This window comes from Culex quinquefasciatus, chromosome 1 (assembly GCF_015732765.1).
Source record: "Culex quinquefasciatus strain JHB chromosome 1, VPISU_Cqui_1.0_pri_paternal, whole genome shotgun sequence".
Taxonomy (NCBI): domain Eukaryota; kingdom Metazoa; phylum Arthropoda; class Insecta; order Diptera; family Culicidae; genus Culex; species Culex quinquefasciatus.
Window position 1 is genome coordinate 26130047 of NC_051861.1, and position 18698 is coordinate 26148744.

General features: G+C 39.0%; 1 protein-coding gene across 2 annotated transcripts in view; it reads right to left on the reverse strand.

The window, feature by feature from the left end:
- Positions 1-537: 537 nt before the first annotated feature.
- LOC6047618 (C-1-tetrahydrofolate synthase, cytoplasmic) overlaps positions 538-18698 on the reverse strand; it is a 44973-nt gene continuing 26812 nt past the window's right edge. The window contains exons 3-10 of one of the 2 annotated variants that reach the window (XM_038262182.1): positions 12649-12773; positions 12352-12586; positions 11965-12076; positions 3636-3867; positions 2781-2954; positions 2250-2719; positions 1226-2193; positions 540-1174 (exon numbers count right to left, since the gene is read on the reverse strand). In XM_038262182.1, coding sequence (XP_038118110.1) covers positions 932-1174; positions 1226-2193; positions 2250-2719; positions 2781-2954; positions 3636-3867; positions 11965-12076; positions 12352-12586; positions 12649-12773 — 2559 coding nt within the window. In that variant the 3' untranslated portion in view covers positions 540-931. Of the gene's footprint in view, positions 2194-2249; positions 2720-2780; positions 2955-3635; positions 3868-11964; positions 12077-12351; positions 12587-12648; positions 12774-18698 lie in introns of both variants that reach the window. The other variant, XM_038262123.1, reaches the window with a different exon arrangement.

Consider the following 18698-nt stretch of genomic DNA (forward strand, 5'->3'; position numbering starts at 1 on the left):
ACATCTGCCACAACGGTGGAGTGGGAGCATTCAACCGTGTGTTTCCTTCAGTCCCAACCACCAAGCCGGAAGCTGCTGTTTCGAGGCACGATTGGCAGCCCGTAGACCAACGAATACCGTTTTCCGATATTACGAAAATGGTTCTGTCCGTTTTTGAGTGAACCAAAAAAAAAATGCTTCTCGAGCCGTTGATATCTTCCCTCAAGGGTGTCACCAAGAACCTCGCAGAGAGTCTCTTGAGTAACGACGATCTTAAGCAGTAAGCATATGGTCGAAAGACCTGTTGCTGATAAAGTAACACATTTAGCCGTTCTACAATTTAAATAAATATCACGAGATTCTATGGTAAGAAATTTGAAAGCGTAAATCTGGGAATCACACCGAAAATTGAACGGCCGAATTGACAATAGTCCAAATTATGTCCACACACTGGACATAAGTGACCCTGTGACCCATTATCACTTAGAATGCCGATTTGTCTAAGGAAACTTGTTTGGTTCCGGACAGTTTCGGATACAAAAGAATAAAACATCACCGTATAGTTAGTTATAACTGTTTTGTACGTCCTTACAATCGTAACAGAAGCAGAGATGTGTATTAGACAAATATACAAACGAGCTAAAAACGTTGTTTTCCTAACATGAAAAAATATAGCATCTATCGATTTTATACCTAGAGAAAAGCAAAAGGTGACTTCATAAAGGCTCAATGATATATCATTTAAAATTATGTTGGGATATTATTAAAATAGATAAAAAAGATAGAGAGAGAAAGATAAAATAGAGAGTGTGAGTGAAGAATGCGCCGCGTCCCCGCTCCTGTCCTCCTAAGCCAAAGCGAACTCGTCTCCTGTCCGGGTTGGGTTGGTTAGCTTGGAAGGAGGGGTTGATTGGTAGTAGCAGCAGTAGTTGGTGTTACGCAGCAGGGTCGGTTAGAACAGACCCTCGATCTCGCCCGTCTCGGTGTTGAGGTCAATGTCGAAGATCGAGGGCCTCGTGGGAAGTCCGGGCATCTTGGTAATCTCGCCGCACATCGGAACAATGAAACCGGCCCCGGCCGACAGGCAGATGTCGTTGATGACCAGCTTAAAGTCCTTCGGTGCGTTCTTGGCGCTCGGGTCTCCCGTCAACGACATGGCCGTCTTGGCCATGCAGATTGGCAGAGTTCCGAAGCCCTGAAAGGAGAGCTTTCTAAGTGTTTCTAGCAAAGCAATTTGTCTACTAACCTTATCCGTGTACAGTCTGACGGCGTCCCTAACCTTCGGCAAGAACTCTATGGTACCGGCCCCGTACATTTCCTTCGCGATCTTGAGAATCTTTTCCTCAATTGTTAGGTCTAGCTCGTACAAAAGCTTGAAGTTAGGAGTCGTCTTGCATGCATCCATGACGGCTTGGGCGAGGTCAGCAGCGCCGGCACCTCCCAGAGCCCAGTGATTCGATACGACGGCCGCAAATGCTCCGACCTGCTTGCAAGTGCGCTTGATCAGATCGTGTTCGGCTTTGGTATCACTGGAGTGAGCGTTGATGGCCACCACAACCGGGACTCCGTACTTGAGTCCGTTCTCAATGTGCTTAATCAGGTTGGGCAGACCCTTCTCCACCAGCTCAACGTTTTCCATCGTGTACTCGCGGCGGAGTGGTGCCCCGGAGATGACTGGAGGACCACCTCCGTGCATCTTCAACGCACGAACGGTCATCACCAACACGACCGCATTTGGGATCTTACCCGAGGCACGACATTTGATGTTGAAGAACTTCTCCATGCCAATATCCGACCCAAAACCGGCCTCCGTAACTACATATCCGGGCTTGCCGACCAACTTCAACGCAATGTCATCGGCTATGATCGAGGAACAACCGTGCGCGATGTTGGCAAACGGACCAGCATGGACCATCACCGGAGTGCCTTCGAGCGTCTGCATCAACGTCGGCTCGATAGCATCCTTCAGCAGGACCATCATCGCTCCAGTCACTCCCAGATCATCGGCCGTAACAGGCGAACCGCTGCGATCGAACGCCACCACCATTTTTGCTAAGCGTTGCTTCATGTCTCCCAGATTGGTGGCCAACGCCAAGATAGCCATGATCTCACTGGACACAGAAATTGAGAAGCTCGTGTCCCGAATCATGTTCTTCTCCGTCGGGGACAGTCCGATCGTGATCTTGCGCAGATAGCGATCGTTAACGTCCAACACTGGAATCAAAACAAAAATCAGCTATCAGGAACAATCGAAAAATCACATGACCTACCTCTAGTCCACACGACATTATGCGGATCAATGTTCAGCCGCGAGAACCGTCGGATCTCCTCCGGCGTCAGCGTGTACGGATCGACCTTGTCGATTCCGAGTCGCTTCAAGCGTCGCTGCTGAATCGGTGAAAATTTGCGTGAACCCTTCTGCGCCGGAACCAACCGCTCGTACAGGGCCTGATCGGTTTGGGTCGCTTCGTGGAATATCCGCGCATCCAGCTGGGCCGCCAGCAGATTATTGGCCGCCGTAACGGCGTGAATGTCCCCGGTCAGATGCAAGTTGAAGTCCTCCATCGGAATGACCTGCGAGTAGCCACCACCGGCGGCACCGCCCTTGATTCCGAACGTCGGACCCTGCGACGGCTGACGCAAACACGCGACCGAGTTGCATCCCTTGTGCGCCGTCAACGCTTGGACCAAACCGACCAGCGTTGTGCTCTTACCTTCGCCCAGTGGCGTTGGAGTGATTCTGGAAAAAGAGACAACCTCAAAACCCGGGCATTACAATCCCACGACCAAAAGGATCTTACCCAGCGACGACCACGTATTTACCATCCTCCTCGTTCCTTAGACGTTCCAGCACCTTCAACGAGATTTTGGCCTTCTTGTCGCCGTACAACGACACCTCCGACCGGACCAACCCGATTTCGGACGCTAGCAGCGCGATGTCCTTGGGCGTTTGGGAGCGAGCGATTTCGATGTCACTGTGTGAGATGAGATTTTTGTTGTTTTTTTTTAAATGAAGAGCTTTATGTGCAATTAAACATCATTATTTTTTATCTCCAAGAGTAATCATTAGCCCGGGTAAAAAATGCTTACTTTTTCTCCTATGTAATGTGGACACGGTGCCCAAAATATCGTTATTACCGTAATAGGCAATCTTTAAATGGCTGTATCTCGAAAACTACATCAGATAGGAAACAATATCTCGGATTACTTATTTTTTTCATAATAACGGTATTTTGAGCACCGTTGTTGAGCATTAAAGACCTGTTTGACTAGATAACTAAGCCAAAGCATTTTTTTTATTCAAATCTGCTTTGGAAACTTTAAAAAGCTTAACTTATTTAAAATCTTGTGATAACTTGGTTCAAACTTATATTGGTATTAGTATGTCTGAGTAGATTTATGAATTTATAAGCTGAAAATGAACACAAATTTTCAGCTATGACGCACAAAAATGTAGCATTGCCAAAATTAACTGCTAATCTGCAATCACAGGACAGCCAGGTCATCACAAACGATTACCCAGCAAAAAAAAAAAAACTCACTTTTAATTGCTCCTAATTTGCGTATCACTTTTGTCATGCATAGTTCGTTGCCTGCCAGTTCTGAAACACGTTTTACAACCCACCTGGCTCTAACGAGCACGTCGAATACCTTACCTGGGCACCTGCTCCAGCGGCTTCAGCGGCAGCGTCTTGATCGGCCAGCGGAACTCCATGTCGATCATTCTCCGGGCAACTCTCTGGGCAGACTGAACGGTGTTCTGCATCAGCATCGCGACGGTCATCGGGCCGACCCCGCCCGGCACCGGCGTAACGTGAGAGGCCACCACCAGTGCCTCGTCGTACTTGACGTCCCCCACCAGCCGCTGGCCGCTCTTCTTCGTCGGGTCTTCGCCGTTCAATCAAGTCGAGTTGAGGTGAAGCCCCCAGAGAGGATCAGGTTCGGCAGTTAACAGGGCAACAATGAAGCGGGAATGAAAGAGAAGGAAGAATTAGACATTATAATACACTTCATAGGTTGGTTGCTTGTTTCTGATTTTCGGCTTTTGGTGTTTCTTTGAATATTGATAACAACTAAGTGTTATGTAATAGGGTAGACTAAAAAGTCGCCAATATTAATTTTAATAGACACAAACACAAACAACGATGTAGGCAAAATTAGAAATGAAAAAATTATGCAATAATATTTTGAGTTTAAGACTTTCGTTGAGCACATTTTGAAGCAATTTGTTATCATTACAATTGGCCTATAAGGCCATTGCACATTTTATTTCAAGTTTTTGACAGTTAAATCCTTAAAGTTGTGTACAATCGATATGAACTGGCAGTCACACAAGTGTGCTGGAAAAAAATCGGCCGTTAAAAGAAATTGCGCGAGCATCACTGCATTCTCGTCTGACCATAATAGACTTCGGAAATATTTTAGTAAATTGCTTGATAAAGTAATAGGAATAACTTTTGTTCAAAATCAACATAATCAGAATCTTTCACGTAAAGCTACTCTATTGGTTGGCGTACTTTGTTTTCAAAGAACACCCCGGAGTATCGAGCATCATCCAGACACCACCGATTAGAGTGATGGGAATGGGTATATTTCCCCTACATAGGCAAAAGATAATGTTTCACGGAAAAAAGTCAACTCTCGAAATCGTGAATTGTGTCAAGAATATATTCACGTTTATAGTATAAATGCACCGTACTCATGAAAGAAATCCTTCGTGGTTCTCAAATTCATGAACACAATTCACGATTACGGGAATTGATCTTTTTCCGTGTTGTAGGTTAAATAATAGGCAAAATACTACAGAAACAAACATTATTTCTCGGATTAGTTTTCAAAAAGCCGTAAGAGCCATTGGTAAACAAAGTCCTTTTTGCATCGGTACTCGACCTACTTACGAAAAGCCAAAATCAAAAATGCTCTAGATTGTTCATCTACATGTCCTTCAAGTGCCCCAAACTAAAAATAAATGAAATTTTGTTTCATTTTCGAGAAAAACAAAAATTAGTGTCAGAGGTCACGGTGACTCTTACGGCTTTTTGAAAACTCAACCGAGATTTAAACATGAATCAAAACAATGAATGTTGCTCAAAATAAACTCCTGAACACCGGAAAAATCTAAATTTGGGAAATAAAAATTTGAGCAGTAGACGGTTAGTTCATGCTCTGAACATATTTGTTTTGCCTTGAATAAACAAACAAAAATTTATATGAAAGAAGATTTTTGAATTAAATTTGAATAAGACTATTTTCTAGAAAAAAGGGAAAAGTCTCCTGGCATCTAATGTTGGCATATCATTACTATGATATTCAATTACAGCATCTAAAAGACGTTTACAACCGAACATGCGTTTTGCAAAGCTCAGAAGAAAGTGAGCTTAAGCAAGTTTCCATCAAAAGTTTTGCAAAATAATTTGTCTAAATAGTAGGAAACAGCAAATTGGATGGAATTAGGACCGAGTCATTAATCTGCCAAACACATGCTCATTTTTTTGAAGTTTTGAGATCGTGAAGACTTTTCGTGCAGACCACAATTTCCTTTCCACTGCAAATATGTTACGACAAGTGTAAATCGTCTCAGGTACCTTTCTCTATTACAACCCAGAAAAAAAACAAACTATCAAAGAGGACAGGAACCGGGCAAACGTTCTAAATCCACTGTAAATTGCTGTACAAAAGACACATTCCGTCCGATAAGGTTAGGGAAACGAGAGAGAGAGAATTTCGTTATCTCCTCTTTGGAGCGCCTTCTATTTTGGCTTTTCAAAGGCTCTCCCTTTTGTTGAGAGTTATTGTTGTCAATCCTCTGATTGTATGTATTTATAGCCCCCTTTCAAACTGTTATACGGCTTCTGGAACAAGAATTCTTGCTTAGATGGTACATACCATCGCCGTCGTGCTAACTTGTCGTACGTGCATTTTGGGCCAAATTGAGTTAAGAGGCAGTATTTGTAAAAATTGCTCGGTTTGTTCTAGAGTAGAGCGTCCAATTTCCCGTCCCGGGAAAAAAATTCCCGGGAATTCCCGGGATTTCCCGAAAAAAAATATTTCCCGTTTCCCGGGAAATTTGTAAATTTCCCGGGAATTCCCGAAATTCAAGCGAAAGTATACATTTTCTTAAATTTTTGGAACCATTTTCTTGAAAATGCTCTGAAAAAAAAAATGATAAACTCAACATGATTTTGTTCAATTAAATTTATTGTTTGGTTTATATATCAGGATTTATTTCAGGATAATATTAATTTCTTAAGCTACTGGAAATAGATCTTGCTTAATGAGTATTAAATTATTAAAATTAGGTAAGCTTTTTACAGATTGATGTTATTTCATCAAAACAATATTAACTCCTAACCTCCAAATGAAAATGAGATTTTTATACGTTTTTGTTTACCATGATCAAATAAGATAAAAATTGAATTTGTGCAAGAAGAATTAATTCAGTTGGTTTAATACCTAGTATTAAAGAAATTACAATTTGAAATAAAATAATGTTGGACCATTGGTGCAACTACAAGTGTTAGAGGGTTAAATGTTAAAAAATGGATGACTATTTGTGGAATGATGCTAATTTATCGTTTAATTTAATAATGTGGCATAATAATACAAAAAAAAAATCATTTTAAAATTACTTTGTAGTGTTTAAGAGGTTCTCGAAAAATGCAAAAATATATTCAAAGCTTGCTTCAAATATTTGAAAACATTGGGTTGTTTGAAGTAAAACCAACACTAAAAAGCTTTATAATTTGTTCAAGAGCTGAAACCAGTATTTGTCATGAAAAACATAATTTCTGCATTTTTTTTTCTCAATTCAACAAACTGGTCTCAGAGGCAAGTTTGAAAGAAATTTTATGATTATGGATTATGGATTCATTTTACTCACAGTTTAAACACTTTGATAATAAATATTCCTCATAAAAAACCTGAGATTGGAGCTTTTCAAATTAGAAAAAGTATGCATTTTCTCGTAGCTGAATGATTTTTTACATGCAGTCAAGCTGATAATTGATCTTCACACTTATTTTAACCACTAAAGTTGATGTCCTATACAATTTTGTTGCATAATATTAATTAAAACCAAGATCAGGTCAATTTTCAATAAATTTAAAATTTCCCGGGATTTCCCGGGAAATTGGCTGAAAATTTCCCGTTTCCCGGGAAATTTATAACCCCGGGAAATTGGACGCTCTATTCTAGAGGTCGTAACGAGGTGCTCCGATTTGGATGAAACTTTCAGCGTTTGTTTGTCTATACATGAGATGAACTCATGCCAAATATGAGCCCTCTACGACAAAGGGAAGTGGTGTAAAAAAGGCTTTGAAGTTTGAGGTCGAAAAAACATAAAAAATCTTAAAATTGCTCGCATTTCCGTAAAACTTCATCAATTCAAACTCTCTTAGATGCATTCGAAAGGTCTTTTGAAGCACTTCAAAATGTGCCATAGACATCCAGGATTGGTAAGACTTTTTCTCATAGCTTTTGTAAATTACTGTTGAAAATGGATTTTTTTAAAACCTTAATATCTTTTTGCAATAGCCTCCAACACCCATACTCCTTTAGGTAAAAAAAAGGCAATTTCATGGACTATAAGCCTATGGTATTAACTTTTTGGCCAATCGCAATTTTTCTCATAGTTTTTCGATTTTTCTTAAACAAACATTTTACAACGTTAGTTTTTGCCCTGTAGGCCAAGAAGACACCACTTTTTGGTCTCAATTTTGTCATATTCAGAATCCTCGGCCAATTTCACGTAAGTTAGTAGTATTGGAGTTATAATTTTGATTTTAAAAATAATAAAATAAAACATTTTTGAAAAAAGAAATAGATCTTATTTACCCTATGATCAATACGTCAAATGCTGTATCAAGTAGGCGAAAACCTGTTTTACCCCTAATCCAACAAATTGATAAAAATATTTTAATTCATTCTAAATGGCAGTTTTTCCAATCAAATTTTCAACTCCAATTCTTCTAACTTCTAAATTGTCCGAGGATTCCGAATATGACAAAATTGAGACCAAAAAGTGCCGTCTTCTTGGCCTACAGGGCAAAAACTAACGTTGTAAAATATTTGTTCTAGAGAGAAATCGAAAAACTATGAGAAAAACTGCGATTGGCCAAAAAGTTAATACCATAGGCTTATAGTGCATGAAATTAGGTTGAAGATAGGTTTTGACTTATGGGAGTATGGGTGTTGGAGGCTGTTGCAAAAAGATATTAGGGTTTTAAAAAAATCCATTTTTAACAGTAATTTACAAAAGCTATGAGACAAAGTCTAACCAATCCTGGATGTCTATGGCACATTTTGAAGTGCGTCAAAAGACCTTTCGAATGCATCTCAGAAAGTTGGAATTGATGTAGTTTTACGGAAATGCGAGCAATTTTAAGATTTTTTTATGTTTTTTCGACCCCAAACTTCAAAGCCCGTTTTACCCCACTGCCCTTTGTCGTAGAGGGCTCATATTTGGCATGAGTTCATCCAGGGTTACCAGATCAAAATTAGAAAAATCTGGCAAAGTATCGTCCAAAAATCTGGAAAAATCTGGCAGACGAAAATCTAACCATTCTCAATAGTAAAGGCACGGACGAACGGACATGACACGAGCATTTTGAATTTGAAGCTAGTCTTCTTCTTCTTATTTCTTTTTCTGCTTGCCTTCAATGCGCAAACGCTCATGTCAAAACAAGCTTTGACAGTTTGCGCTACTTGACAGTTTGCCTCTTGGTTTGCCTGATTTTTTTTGGTTGGTTCGTCGGCTGAAAAAAACGTTTCAAATATTCAGTTCGCGTTTGTAATTTAATCAAATTGAGAAGTTTCTAGGTGTTCGAATAAAAAATGAAACAGATCCGAGCTTCCATCAACAAATTTCTACTGAATTCTGCAATTTTTAGCAGTGGGCGGAGTGCACAGTTAATGTGCGGAAGAAGATTTCCGGATTCGGGGTCGACCAGCTCAAGGACTCCAATCTAGAATCGTTCCGTGAATTGTAGGCTGTTCCTTGGCTGTACCTCCCTTCCCTGGTTCCGGTTGAAACAAGCAATTTCGACAAAGCAGAGTGGTTGGAACAAGGGTTGAAGCTGAGGACGGGTTGAACGGTTACCCCGGTGTGTCGGACGACAAAGTCCAAATGGATCGACAATCTGAACAGTTCGATCGCCCTGGTTGCCGAAGACGTGTTAGACTGCAATCCCAGCAGCACACACGTCGTTGCTGAACCGGATAAATCATCGTTTGGTTGAGCTGCATGGACGAGTTCACCTTTACCCAACGGTCTAAATGAAATGGAAAAGCTGCGCGAATGTGCCTTATTTGTAGAGCAAACAATAAAAATCTAAGAAAATTTACACGTTTATTTAAACTGATTTTCAACCTAGCAAACCTCACTCCATCGCTGCGAAACGAAAATCTGGACCACAACAAAGCTCGTTTCGGAACTCCTTGGGAAGTTGCGGTGTCCTTCAGTTGGGAGGCCACTCCTCGAGCTCCGTGTGCTGAGGGCCTCCCTTTTCCATGGCGATCAATTTGGCCTTTTTTTTGTTGAAATCTGGAACCGTGGAGAAACGGCATCGGGATATCCTTTTACTACCAGCTGCGTGAAATTTGATGGACGAAAACGAAATTTATTTTTTATTTCATTTTGCGGATCAAGCATAAACAAAATACCTTTTAACGTTGTTAATCGCCCTGAATTCAAAATTTCTCGAAATTTGTGTGCATCTTTATTACTTTGTTTATTTACAAATTCCGTGATTCGCTTCAGATAGTATTGTTGATATCAATCAAAAATGTACAACTACCGTTCACCGCAAAAAGAACAGCGCGCAATGTAAAACTATTGGAAGCGGGAAAATCAAAGACAATTTTCAATCACCGCAGCATGACAACATTTTGACTGAATTAGTAATAATACCAAAACAAAAATAGTTCGCCAACGTGAACACCTGCAGCGCTAGTGTTTCGAGGCGGTTTTAACGTATTTTTATTCGGTTGAAATTTGAATTTTGCCTCAGAAAAATGAGCAAAATTTGTTCGTGGTGTCATGTCCGTTCGTCCGTGGTAAAGGGTAGGGAGGATATCAATTTATTAAAAAAAAAATTTAAAATTCAGGTGGTTTAATTGATTTTATGACCTCAAATATGTTTCATTAACATTCCCTTTACGAATAACTCATTCTATTTTTTTTATTTTCAATAAAATTCGTTCATTTTAATCAAAAAGTTGTTTAAAATGGGCATGAAGTGAAAAATCTGGCAAAAACTGTCAAAATCTGGCACTGAGAAGGATGAATCTTTATTCTGACTGACACTTGAAAAATCTGGCATTCCCAGATTTATCTGGCAACCTGGCAACCCTCAGTTCATCTCATGTATAGACAAACAAACGCTGAAAGTTTCATCCAAATCGGAGCACCTCGATACGACCTGTTACACATTGGTGAAAAACTCGCTCTTAAGAACGCCATTTTGTGCATCTCACAATGCCACATCTTTTGACCATCACAGATCCCCAAAAATCCGATTTCAATCCTAAGATATTCAATGAAAACCAAAAAAGCTCCGAAAATTTTTGTCACTTTTCATATAAAAGTAGTTTCAGTCTTGTCGTGCTATCTTGTCACTCCCTGAAAATTGATGTAAGTGCGACAAAAGGCCAAAGGGACCATCCATAAACCACGTGGACACTTTAGGGGGTATGGCGATTGTCCACGCTCCATACAAAAAAGTTTTTTTTGTATGGACAATTGTCCACGAAGGGGGGGGGGGGTTTCAAGATTCCCAAAAAAGTGTCCACGTGGTTTATGGATGGTCCCAAAGGTATTTCAGGTCAGGATGCGTTTGACGCACGTGCAAGCTAGACTACCGTAAACATTTGTAATTATAACTCGGGACTCCAGCAACCAACTTCAACCAAACTTCGGGATAATGCCCAGAATGGTCAGCCAAAAAAACGTGTTTGTTATTGTTTAGATTGCGTGCTCTCGTTTTTGTTTATTCAAGGTCAAACATTAAAACGCGTTTTTCTCGGAACGTCAAAATGGCGGGTGCGACAAGATAGCACGACGACGTCGATACGTTGTCGCAACATGTCATGTAACCCAGTGTGACAGACTTGGACGAAAGAGTTTTGGGTCTTAAATTTCAAAATAATTTCGTTTTCTATCAGATAGGTCATGTTACAGAAGCGCATCAAAGTAGAAGACTGCTGTGTACTTTGCTGTACAATGTACACTTGAGAGTTGCTTTTGCTTTGCGATTGACTTGGTTTTGATTCAAAGACTACAACTGAAATTCCGTAGGTAGTAACAGTTCAATAGGGCGAATCTGCGTTTGTAAACAAGCAGTCTATCTTCCTCTAACTTGAAGTGAACTGTCACTTGAGCAAAAGGAATAGGCTGAATGTTTACAAATGCAGATTTGCACTACACTCAACCCTCGGTGGTTGATCACTTTTTCGTTTGACACTTTTTTAGTTTGTACCCCGTTGGTTGGTCAAAGTCAAACTAAAAAGTGACGAACTGTCACTTTTTACACGGCACTCACGCACACTATCAAAACAAACGTTTCGCAGTGTATGTGAGCTCCGTGTAAAAGGGGTGTCAATGTAAAAAGTGTCCTCGTTCGTTTGACAACAGTTGATGTCAAATCATCGGGGTTTGAGTGTATTGAACTGTTACTACGGAATTAATGAATAGCAAATTGTTAATAAGGACACAATGAAGTTATGAAAATTTTGGAACAAAAAACCCTCGTTCCGTACAAAACGTGGCAATTAATAGCAAGACATTTTCAATGCCACAACTACAGGCAACTCGCATACTGTTTTCTGTTGATAACCGAACGTTTCGCGCGACACAACAACCTCCAAGCGAGAGTTGTTTATTTGTATAATTTTATTTCGCAGACGATGACCTGCTAACCCGGTTATACCCCTCTGCTCGGCAATAGTTACTCTTATTCACTAACGAGAGCTTTTCGCAATTTCACTCACCTGGAATCGAGTTGATGCCGCAATCGATCACGACCGCACTTGGCTTAACCCAGGCACCGCGAACCATTTCCGGCTTGCCAACGGCCACCACCAGAATGTCGGCTTTCTTGATCTGTCGAGGGTCATGGATAGACAACATAAGTTACTGTTTTATGTTTAAAACTATTTGCAAACTTCAAAACAATATTTATTTGGAACAATTCTAACTACGTCTAAACTTTGTTATGAAGAAGAAAAAAATGACATGATAAAAATCACTCAAAATCCCTGTTTGATATAAAACACTGAAAGTAAATTTTATCTCAGTAAATTTAAAGCAAATGAATCAATTTCATAAAAGAATCATAATAGTCTCGTTCTGAAAACACTTCAAACCGCCAACCTTACCATCATGTTCAGATTCTTGGTCTTGGAGTGGCACACCGTGACGGTGGCGTCCGCCCACTTGAGCAGCTCGGCCATCGGCGTGCCGACGATCTTGCTGCGACCGATGATGACGGCGTTGGAGCCGGCGATCGGAATGCCCGTACGTCGGATCAGCTCCATGCAGCCGTTCGGCGTGCACGGCAGAAAGCCGCTGAGGTCCCCGACGGCAACGCGACCCTCGTTCACGGTGTTCAAACTGTTGGAAAAGTATGCACAATCATAGCTGTAGCTCTGAGGTGCAAATCAACGACAACTTACCCATCAACGTCCTTGTCGGGAGACACGGCATCCGTGATCAGGTGCGAGTCGATCGGGTTGTCCGACTCCAGAGGCATCTGGACGATGATACCGTGAAAGTTGGGATCTTCATTGAGTCGTGTAATCTGAAATTCAGTTAAGGTTATTTGAATTGCATTACTTTTGATCGTCAGAGTACGACAGTGGGCACCTGCACTTATTAGCACTATAAGCTTAAATTAGCTGGAACAATATGATTTTTCTCTCAAAATGAATAGACAATCTAGTCGAACCTTGTAAAATGCATAAATTTTTAATTCAATTATTTTTTATTTAATTTTATTTTAACAAGCGGAAAAGGTGGTAGAGACGATACAAAAAAATATCCGAAAATCCCTTGGGGCAAAGTGCTCCCCTTGTTTTTGTCACTAGATATATTTTTTCGAAAAATAATCATATAAATTTGTAGCATAACATTATACAGTAGTACAGTTTGGCATCATTCAATTAAATATTCAGGTAGATCAGAACTTTTTTTAACACTCAAACGCTCGGGTAGTCTTTTGACCAATATTTTTTCTTTAAAATCTTATAATAATTTGTTAGATGAGGACAAATATGGTTCATTTATACCGGAAATAAGCCGGATTCCGATGGGGTACCTATAACAAAAACTGAAACTTTTTCACAAAACAATGCCGGAAATAACACAAAACTTGAAGGCATCACGCTAATACATCATCCTTCAAACTGCATTCGAATCTCTCCATTACTCAATATTTTCTCTTGCTTGAAGGATCTTTCCGCGACGGTCCCATGGATTCTGTTATCCTTAAAAATCTCTTCCAATTGTCAATAATTTCACTTTCTCATGGCTTGCGAAACGAAGCTTTGAAGGGTGTTTGACATTTGTTTGTTTTTGTTTGCTGGACGTTGCCATGATTCCCTCCCATACACAGCAAAAATCCGATGGTAAAATCGCATGCAAAAGCATGCACATCACCTTCGTCAAAATAAACACTTAATATTACACACCGCATGTACATTTTTTGCAAACACAAAAAAAAAAAATTGCAGCCGACGAGATTCAAACCCAGCACCAACAGTAAGGACTGGCGCCTTAGCCCACTCGGTCATCAGACCGATGAAAAACTGTAAGGATAAACGCATATATGAGCTTGAAATTTCGGTCAAGTAGGTTTTCCATACTGATGGGCTACATATTTCACTCTGTAATATTACACAGAATTTCATAAAATAATGCAAAGTTTATTTTACACCCAGGCCTTCTACACGCAGCTGGATTACTACTTTTTGCCTTCCTCACCTCACTGAGGCAAGGCTATAAAATCACTCGAAAAATGAACTTCTTAAATACGACTCCTAGATATACCTTCACGTATACCTATCGACTCAGAATCAAATTCTGAACAAATGTCTGTGGGGATGTGTGTAGACATGATTTTTTTCCACACGATTATCTCAGAACTGGCTGAACCGATTTTGGCCGGATCCGCCTTATTCTGTTCGTTTTGGGGTCCCCTAAGACCCTATCAAATGTTATTCTGTTTAGTTAAGTATTTACAAAGTTATGCCAAGAAAAAGATTTTTGTAGATACAAAAAAGGGTGATTTTTGCCTAACCTCAAAAGGCCGGGTCTTTTTGTTTACGTGCGAGAGTCGCGCCAGATGCAAAACGCCCGGTTGCCACATTGCTTCAAATGAGAGTCTGCATGTTTTCTGGAAAAGTCTGTATCAGGTATATATTTTTCACAAACTTATTTTCATTATTACTTTGTAAATGTGAGGAAGGCACCACCCACCTAATGGTGGATTAAGAAACGTTTTTAGCTGTGTAGCTGAATCATTTTGCATCGTTCTGTAAACCGATTAGTGCGTCCATCTCGGGAATTCCCGGGACAAAATTCCCGGGATTTCTCCAAAACCGGGAATTCCCGAATCCCGGGATTTTTTATATTTTGTCCCGGGAATTCCCGAAATTGAAAAAAAAAACAAATTTTGGTCTGGAGATTCAGGGTTTTTTTTGTGGAAATCGATGAAAAACGATAAAAAATATTAAGCATATATCCAGGGTTTTGTTAAGGTCCTATAAGCTTTTATGTTTCACATGTTTATGAACCTTTTCAGAAAAAAAACTCTAGATATCAGCATTAATTTGACATAGAAAGAAAAAATGTTAAAAATGTATCGAGTATTAAATCAAGACACCTGTTTAGTGTTCTTTGCATAATATGTTGTTTTTTTTATTGATTTCGATTAAAACAGGAATAAAAGAAAACAATAAGTACACCGATCTCCAAATTAGTTGCTTTAAAATCTCCTGAACCTATTTAGACTGAAGTCCCCATTTTCCTCAGTTGGCGGTAGCGATTTAAGATGTAAAATATTCTTTATATAAAACATGAATTTGTAAACTTATCAAAAATTCAACATCGGCATCTATAATTCTGTTTGTTGTCTTTTTATTTGTAATTTTAAACATTTAAAAAGTTTATGAAAAAATTCATGTCATGCCATTTAAGCCTTATAAGCGGTCGTGTTTGAATGATACTGGATAATCTGGATTGTTCCTAGAAATTCATTAAAACCAAGTACACTAACGAGTAGAGCAACTTTTTGTGAACATTCCTGTTTATTTTAACTTTTATCAAAAGTTATGCTATTCCTTTTACAAGCATTTAAAAAAAAATCAAAAATGCATTCTAATCAGTCGAGTGCATTGGGCCACGCCCATTTTTCTATTTTCAGCTTAGTACTTTTTTTCTTCCAGCGCTCTTTTGGGTCTGCTTAGTGCTGCCAAAATTGATGAAATTTTAAGCGAACACTCACGAAAAGTAGCATTTATAGCGAAAGTTTCCTGGCAGCACTTGCTCACTCCAACAGGCGCTGCACCAGCATGTTGGTGGTGTTGGTGGCCACCCTTTGTTCTTTATTTGCCTTCGCTCCTCGCTCGGTTTTCTTCAGCCTTCGATTGGAATGGGTAGTCAAAATTCAAACGTCAGAAGACTTAGCGCGTTTGTTTTTTTTTTATGGTGCTTGCTAATTATTTACATATATCGGGATTATTTTTCAAGTGAGTGACTAACTAATGTGCAAAAGAACATGTTGCCGGTAGTTGGAAGCAATTTTATATCTTAAGCGCTTTGAAATCGTTAGCGCAAGTGAAAAGATATTGATGGCGACTTTCGTTAAGCAGTTAACCTCGGATCTTGCGTGTGGATGTGTGTGCCACCAAAATGATGAGAAATGGTCTCGCAAAAAAGAAATTATGATCAAAAGTGCATTAAATTTGATCTTTTTGGCCAGTAAGTGGCATAAATTTGCGTGCTTACTCCAGGCGGTTCCGTTGGTGGTAAGTATATAGACTATGTAGTATTTTTGGAGCTTTAATCGAGCATCAAACTCTTCATAGGACGAAGATAGGTGTTTGATTAGAAAGGGTATATTTCCCCTAAAATAATTGAAAATATATAATCGCATTAGATAAGAAATTAGATAAGAAACCAAAGCACAATAAAGAACAAACAAAAAACCTTGAAAGCTATTATAAAACTTCTATGCTTTGTTTAGATTAAAGTGTAGATAATCAGCAATGAATAGTATTGAGCTGATTTGATGATTTTTAGCTTGAATAACATGACAAATACTTGTTTGGCATTTGATCCCGGGATTTCAAAAATATTTTTCCCGTTTCAACCAGAAAAAAAATGTCTTTGCGGTCTGCATCGGCACTAAGAGCTCTTCTTAACGGCACTCAGCTAGTTCTAAATGGCATTTTCGTTTAAAGTAATGTTATGCTTGTTGCCAGGTAAAACCCTCTTGTTTTTGGTATGAATAATGTGTAGAAAACGATTTTAGCGATATTTTTGGATTCCTTAGAACGTTATTATGCTATATCTCACTTGGTTTTCAATATTATTTCTCAGCATCTTCGGGAGCTCTAAAGATTAGCGTAATGCCAAACAAGTTCTTCTATATTCTTCTATGGTCATGAATTATAGCTTTCAAAAAGTGATTTTAACTAGCAAGCAATTTTTGATCCATCTGAAAAACATCAATATATGCGTCTTTTCGTACAGGAGCTTTTGTAGATTCATTTGAAAGTAACAAGACACTGATAAACTATTGACGGTAGCTGTATTCTGAGTTGAGTTGCTACAATGTTGTTCAATCTGTTAGACTTGTCCTGCAAGCGCTACTTTCCGGAACACAAATCAAAATTAATTATGCATGCTTCCCAAAATCGTTGAACATTCCACTGCAATCACCATCAGTATTCAGCGAAATTCCAGCTAGCGAGAGAAAAAACAACTTTCATCTCTTCCCCCAAACTAATAAACAGCCCCAACTGCAAAGCTGTCCCGCATTCGATTTGACCCCTTTCGCATAAATCATCAAATGTAAGTAGCGTTTTCTAAGAGTGTGCCAGTACGAATTTCCTGTCTCAAAACGAAATTTACGATATAAAAAATACCTTCCCCTCCCCCATAAAACTCGTCGGCACGATCAATTAAATTCTACAATTTTGTTGCAATTGGCCACCACGAGAGCGCACCCCACCATCTCTCACAGTCCAAATTTGCGCTGGACCAGCCGTCTTTAACACATCGCACCACACCCAGCACATGTCACTTCTTAATTAATTCGCCAACATAACTCGCTGTCGTCGCTTTTGGCTGTTTTTTTTTTATTTCATTCCTGTTGGCAGAAATCTGTCGCAAATTGAGGGCCCGCGGAGATGTCATGCTTCTGCGAGGTGTGAAATTACCGCAAAGTAGAAACACGGCGGTTTACATGTGGAATGGAAGTAAGTATTCAGGGTGTGACGAATCAAAACCAAACGGTCCATCAACGGGGCCATTCATCATAGTGATGGGGAATATGCAGTTCTGCAAAGGGCTTATTTATGTTACGATTTAAACGCCTCATTGTGCGATCAATTGACACTAATGAATTCAATTATTTTAGAAAAAAAAAGAAAAAAAGCAAATGATTTTGATTGACCTCCATCAGAAACTTTAGAACACGTATTTTCTGAATGTATATTTTTTTAGTGGATAGAACACTTTCAAAATTGTGGAATATCATTCAGGCTAGCAAAATGCAACAACACACATTCCAAAGGGAGAGGGGGTAATATATATTCTGTGAAAGTATCTTGTTTGTGATTCTTGAGGGCTCACATACCTACATGTAGGAAATCAGAAATGTGTTTTAAAAGGAACCTGTAACTGTATATAAACAAGCTCTCAAACAGAATTTAATACAGCATGTTGATTTAGTTAAAATCCGATGATTTTATCAAAAACATAGCGGTTTTTGGGAAAGAAGATGCGCAGCTATAATAGAAAATTTCCAAAATTTCTAATAAAACCTTTACATTTTTTCTTTACTTCCAATCACTTTGCGTGCTTCAGGAAAAATGTCCCCTGCATCATTTCCCATAAAAATTGTATGATTTAAACCTGATATTTTTTTATGTTTTTTAACTGAAAAATTAAGTTTGAATAGTTTCTCATTACTAGAGGGTGACAATTCTCGAGATTTTCAATTTCCCGGGAATCGAGAGTTGAACTTGGCAATTTCCCGGGACCCGGGAGTTGTTTTTTTACTACGCCGACAGAGTCAAAAATTTAAAATGAAGAGTAATAAATTTGTTTCTTTTAAATGAATTCAGTTACTGTTAATTCATACTAATTCTATGAAACGTTAATTTAAGCAGCCTCATTGTTTTGAGGAACTATATAAAACTTTTGATGTTTTTTTTGAATCTGCAAAAAACAAAATCGTTTCTTGAGTTTTTTAAGACTCAAAATTGTAGTTTAAAATATTTGCGAATCTTAATTCGCACTGCGTGATTTTTCAAAAGGTTCACAAACTTGTTATTAGATTTTTGTAAAAAAAAACTAATATAGCTTACATATAATTTCCCATTATTGGGAATTTTGCAATATGATATACAACGACTCAAAACAACAAATTAAATTGTTTTTTTTTTTGTAATTCTTACGTTCAACATTAAATATTCATTGAAGAAATATTTACAGTTAT